Below are 6,615 nucleotides of genomic sequence, written 5' to 3' on the forward strand. Positions count from 1 at the left end.
TACCCCGAGTTGAGATGAGGTAGAGTAAAACAACTTTAAAGTATTATAAAGGAATTAGGATTGTCATTGTATCAGAAGAGAGGTTAACAAAGAGGAGATGGAGTGGTAAAAGAAAACGTTTCCACTCATAATTAGGATGAATCATTTGGAGGGAATGGGTAATGGATTGGTTTGTTAAAATTATAAATCAAACAAATTTTAATGTAAAGTGTAAGAAAATAGTTTGGACTCAACAATGGTAGAATAATTGTTAGAAGATGAGTTAAAAGCCAGAATATGAACAAAAGAACAAGAAACACAGTAATGGTAGAATAATTAAGGCTAAGAACCTAATACGTCATATCAACTGCTTTTTGTATATAAATTATATGCCCACATTTTATATGGGCCAGATCCATTTAGTACAAAGGAACACCTCTATAAATACCCTCCTTAGGGAGTAAGAAAAGAAAGAGAGATTACTTGCTTTTCATAAGGCAATGGTTACACTTCCTCTTTCTAGAATTCATGAAACAAAAACACACATTTGGTTAGCAAGAGATCATATTTTCTCTCTACAAATTATAATACTACTATACATCATAGTAGCTACATATGGGTACTAACTTGGGTGTCGGAGACATGGCTTTGAGGGGTCACACCTTCACAACCACCCAAAGATACCCAATTATTTTATTGTTTCCTATTTTTAACCGGAACAACTGCTATCTTTTGTCTTGGAGAAAGAATGTCCCTAAACTTCTTATATTTGTATCTAACACAATCGCAGTAGCTTTTAGGTCAAGCAATTATGTACGCCCTCTCAAGTTTAGGAGTATAACACTAAGTCATGATTGCATATTCTTCCATCACATAATGAGAATTCAGTCCACGAAGTCCAAGATCATCAAGTTACGGTTCCTACAACACAAGCTACAGTCCATGCTTTACTTAGCCACGCAAATGTCAAGCAAATGACTGCTAATTTCGTGGGATTCTCTTCAAAGCAATCCTTTATTACTTGCCTTAAATGGGAGTTTGAATAAGGCACAATTCAAGCAGCAACTTGAAGCTTCAGTGGACGGTTTGTTTTTAGGAGAAATGCAAAGGTTTTTTTTTCAGGAGAAATGCAACGGGTTTTTTTTAGGAGAAATGCAAAGGGTTTTTTTTTTAGGAGAAATGCAAGGGGTCATTATCAGCCTTAATGCTTAACATTAAAAAGGCTTAATTCTACCTTTTGTTTAATGCTTTGTTTTCTGATTTTGTAGGGGAGAAGTTAAAAGGTTCCTTGAAGGCTTGTAACACTTGCATTATTTTTAGTATAAAACAAACTCATTGCCATGCATTTTAGGCAAGTGAGATTGAAAACAAAATTCTGATTTTCTTTGTGAATTTCTTTGTACTTACTTTGTGTTGCACGCCCCTTTTATTCTTATTACTTAGTATTTGAGAGTAAAAGATTTGAGAGTTTAAAATACTTAGTGAATTTTTGCTGCTCAAAGAAACCATCCAATCTAGAATAAGTTTCTAAGTTGCGTGGATGTTCTCTTGTTTCGTTTCTTGTTGAACTTGCTCTTAAGCTAACTCATACACTATAAAATGGTCCCATTACACTTCCACATCATCACAAGTGATGGAATTCATTATGTGAGAAAATTTTTGGTCTCCTGGTCATTGTTATTTGTATCCATCACTTCAAATTAGGCCAAATAAGCTAAAAATCCTCAGAAATACATTTCAGTGAGTACATCTTATGCAACTCTTTGACATGTTCCGCTTCAGAGGACCCAAAAACTTGTTTAATTATCAAAGTTAACGTTTTAACTTGCCTCGCAACAAGTGTTAATTATATAAGAAGCTATGAGCCCCTAAACCGTTGCATATATAGAAAAGTTCGAACCTCAATAATAGTTGAAAACTAAAATTTTTTGGGAGGTCTGAATGTGGGCACGACTTACACTTGCTTAGGGCCGGCCCTGGTTTCAAGAAAGCAAGTAAACTCTAACAAAAACAACTAATTCATGAAAAGAAATATATACAGGGATGTACTCACATACAGACCTGGAAATGCTCCCATTTAGTTCAGCCAATTTGATATGGAATATATATAAGTACTAATTCATGAATCTTGACATTCTAATATTGATAAAACAATTGCATGGAAAAAAAAAGATCAAAAATGTTTCCGATTATGCCCACGTAACAAAGAGCGGGCTTGGCCGGGTTTTACAAAACTAGAAACGGGCTTTAAAGTAGACCCTAGTTAGAGATGGTCTCATCGTCACAATTTCTGATTTATCAGCTCCAGCACTAATAGCTGCTCACTGACTTGCTTCAAAGTGAATCTTTATTTTCTGACAGTGAATTCTTTTATCATGATTAAAACCTGTTTAAGGCCCGTCAAAAACCCGTTTTAGCCCACTCCATATATATATATATATATAGGGAAATGATCCATTGAGAAGGAGTTGAAAATGAGAAGGGTAAGAAGTACTTTACAATCTTGATTACACTAAAATAAAAAAAATCTATGATCACGATTAAGTCAAAAACTAATAATTGTAAAAGTAACTATGTTACACAGAAATTAACTATCAAATAATTTTTAAAATGTTCTTAATTTGTAACATAGTATCCTTTTTGTATATATAGTAACCAAACAAAATCAAACAAAATCTTTCTCGCACTTCTTATTTTAAAATACTTCTTATTTGATCTCACATCGATATATATATATATATATATATATATGTATATATATATATATATTAAAATTGTAAAAATTGACCATTTAAAACCCCAATTCATTGAAGGCTCCTCTATTAAAGAGTCGGGGCCAGGCCGAGGCCCGTTGCACACCTCTAATCTCAACAGTGTTCTCTATCGACTCTAATTATTCCCTTCCTCAAAAATCAACGATTTTTTATATACCTTAAATCAACAATTTTATATACCTTTTAGTTTTCTATATTATATATATATATATATATATATATATATATATATATATATATATATATATATATATATATATATTAAAATTGTAAAAATTGACCATTTAAAACCCCAATTCATTGAAGGCTCCTCTATTAAAGAGTCGGGGCCAGGCCCGGGCCCGTTGCACACCTCTAATCTCAACAATGTTCTTTATTGACTCTAATAATTTCCTTCCTCAGAAATCAACAATTACATACTTTTCAGTTTTCAGAATATTTACTATTTAAATATTTAATCATCACCCAAAATTCTCAAGACCCCAAAATTCTATGGGAAAAGAAAATATAATAATAATTCTTTCCCAAAAACTTGAATGAAAATAAACTCTACAACAAAAAATAACAGTACAAATTTAAATTTAATAAAATCCATTATAGTTTTACCTTATCACGAGCACCAGCAGAAGCACCGGAAGCCCTAACACGCTCCTTGCAAATCCAACCAGGCGGCAACCAATCAGGTGTAGGACCCACAAGAGTTTCCTTATCAGGGGTTGATGGCTTCCCATTTGAATTTCTTGCTCCACCACCCATTCGTTTGACCGGGTTCAGGTTACAGGGAGTATAATTATTCGAAAATGGGTATGGATCAATGAATGCTCCAGGTTTCAGAAGCGGGTCGGGTTGAATATGGTTGTTGAGTTCTTGTTCTTCCATGAGAAGAGTAGAACTGTCAATGAATTAATGTAGAGGTTTGATTTTATTTAATTTGTTTATTGAAAGGTACCCGTAGTGGTTTGATTTTATTGGTTAGTTTTATAGCAGGAATTGTGAAGTCAAGTTGAGAATAAAAAGAGGGGGATTTTCTAAACAAGGAGTTCATTTCTTTATGAGAGAAGATCAACACAAACAAGGTAACAATATCCCATGTAATTATGTTTTGCAAATATACAATAATCCTCACGCCCGTGGACAGTGTAGTTTATGATAATTTGTGGATCCTAAGGGAAATACAAAGAAAAAATCTTTATATAACTAAAGTTTTGATTCTTTTTTTCTCCAATTATGCATTATATAGTTTCTTTTTCTTCCTATAACATTAATGTCAAATAAATGTACAAATTGAAGATCATATAATGATAATGTACTTATGCACAAACTAATTTTAATAATAAGGATTAACTCAATTTGGGTCCCTTTATAAGCTGGGCCCTAAACGGTTGCACCTTAAAACTACTCTCAGGAACGGCTCTGCAAATGTATTTAATAATTTTTGGGTGAAATTTAGTGGAAATACGAATTGAGCTGGTAAATAAGATAAAAAGGAAAACAAGTAAATGAAACAAATAAATGATAAAGATGAAGAGACTAAAAGATAAAGAGAGATGATAAATTTATGAATAAGATTAAAAGAAAAAGCGTAAGACCATTACAACAAAGATAAAGATGCAAAATGAGTGAAATAAATTAATATAAAAAGTGGTGCAAATTGAAATGAAGATAAAAAATAAGGTGAATTGCTCAAAGTAATAGCTTAATAAACCAAAATTTTCACTCTAACAATAATTTTTAATTTTTTTATAAGTTACTTAAAACAATTACCATTCACATTGTTAGCGGTTTTAGACTACAATATCTAATACGCTATTTTCATTAAAGAAAATCTTGGTAGATAAGGATTATCGCTATAATATGATATTGTTTGTGCTTATCTTTTACTATTTATTAATGTGTCCAATCAATGAAAGAAAATATTTGAGGAAAGTGTTTTCTATTTGTGGATGATGCCATTTGCGTAGATCTTTCCTCGACTAATGTGTCAAGTATTTTAGTAGATATTTCCATCTATGAAATTATACGTATGTGGAGAGTGATTCCATTTACGGATCATATCATTTATGACTTTCTTTCCTCCGTTAATGTCTCTAATACTTAAGTGGATATTTCCATCAATGAAAGAAAACCTTTGAGAAGAAGGTTTGCCATTAGAGGTTGATAAAACGTTCATGTTACTTTCCTATATTAATGGTGAAGACTTGACAAGTCAGCAAACAAGTTGTAAATCTCGTGAATTTTCGACCATGTGAAATATCAACTACGTAAACAAACCCATAGTCATCAAGGACGAGAGGAAAAGTAGGATGTTACACAAGTCATCTAGTTTGCTTATATACGATGATATTATGACAAAGTTTTTAATTAATTATTTATAGTTGTTATAGGTTGTTACACATATAGTTTGTAGTTAGTGTACGCTAAGTTAAAGCATATGTTGTTATCTTGATTATTCTTCCTTAGTTTATTTACAAATGATGCTACACTATTGCATAGCATTCATAAGTTAATAATAAAAAAGTTAATCCTTCTATTTAATTTCTTCTTTGTATGCAATTGTGGATTTTCTTCCATAGAATTTATTTTTACTTACATAAAATCGAAGCTAAGTTATCTTTGTTGCACCAAATAGCTCTTTTTTTTAGTGTGATTATTGATAAAGGACTTGTTCTTTCCTTTTTCAGAGCTTTTGGGTATTAAAACTCATATCGTGTTTTTTGTTTTGTTCTTTACTTTTTCATCTTGATTTTGGCCTTTAACAATCAGACTTACGTTAATCAAATATGAAATTAATGTAGATATAGAGGTAGAAAAATCATGTACTCAACACAATTTAATGTAGATAGTGGACGTAAAGGTCAAATAATCCACAAATCAATCAGGACTTAAATTTAATTGTAGTGTAAATAGTGATTATTGATTGACTAGTATCAGTAAAATTTTACAGGGTGGTTGAGATGACTGCAAGCACCAAACAAACAAACAATTGCAAAGCAAAATGAAAGGTTGTCCAAGGTTTGGTAATATCATTAAGAATTGAACATTCACAAACATGATAAAACTACTTCAGTTTCCAATAATTAAATGAAAAAACTATAGTATTCCTAGTATATTCAAGTGATAACTAAATTAAATTAACAATCAATAAGCATTTAATGATCAACTTGCATCCGAGTACCTTTCATGTACAAGAATAACCAACCACTAGTTGAAGACGAATCTTCCTTATTACTAATCTAACTTCCATTCGAGTACCATTCAAGTACCATAGGTTCTCCACTATAACATATCCCATGACTCATTGTTCTATTTAAGTATTTTAGTACTCTCCGTATATCGATCCAATGCATTGGTGTCGGATTTCTAGTATATCTACTAAGCTTTCCAACCGCCAATGCTATATCGGGCCTAATTGAAGTCATAGCATAAATCAAAGATCTGATGATCTTTGAATATGAAAGTTGAGAGATTGGACTACTTACATGAGGTAACAATTTCAAGCTTCCATTCATTGGAGTCGACACCGGACTACACTCAAGCATATCAAAACACTTGAGTACATTCTTAACACAATGAGATTGACTTAAAATTATTCGATTGTTAGATCTTATAATGTTTATACCTAAACTGACATCCGCCTCCCTCATATCTTTCATTTTGAAGACCGAAGATGATAAATAAGCTTTTACCACCTTCTTTACTTACAACAAATTTATTGCCCTTGTTATCGAATTTTCTATATACACACTAATCGCATTGATTTAGATCAAGTTCGTATGACTAGATAGTTTCACTAAATTTTTTATGCCACTACTTTAGTGCTTTTTTTACTCCTTATAAGGACTTAACTAACTTGCACACCTAC

The 6,615-nt window shown here is 31.8% G+C and overlaps 1 protein-coding gene across 1 annotated transcript in view; it reads right to left on the minus strand.

The window, feature by feature from the left end:
• The window catches only part of LOC130826833 (methyl-CpG-binding domain-containing protein 5-like), a 5,512-nt gene extending 1,436 nt beyond the window's left edge, over positions 1–4,076 (minus strand). Inside the window, exon 1 of the mRNA XM_057692428.1 lies at positions 3,360–4,076. Within this exon, the coding sequence (XP_057548411.1) occupies positions 3,360–3,632 (273 nt within the window). The 5' untranslated portion in view covers positions 3,633–4,076. The remainder of the gene's footprint in view (positions 1–3,359) is intronic.
• Positions 4,077–6,615: the final 2,539 nt, after the last annotated feature.

Source organism: Amaranthus tricolor, chromosome 11, assembly GCF_026212465.1.
Source record: "Amaranthus tricolor cultivar Red isolate AtriRed21 chromosome 11, ASM2621246v1, whole genome shotgun sequence".
Taxonomy (NCBI): domain Eukaryota; kingdom Viridiplantae; phylum Streptophyta; class Magnoliopsida; order Caryophyllales; family Amaranthaceae; genus Amaranthus; species Amaranthus tricolor.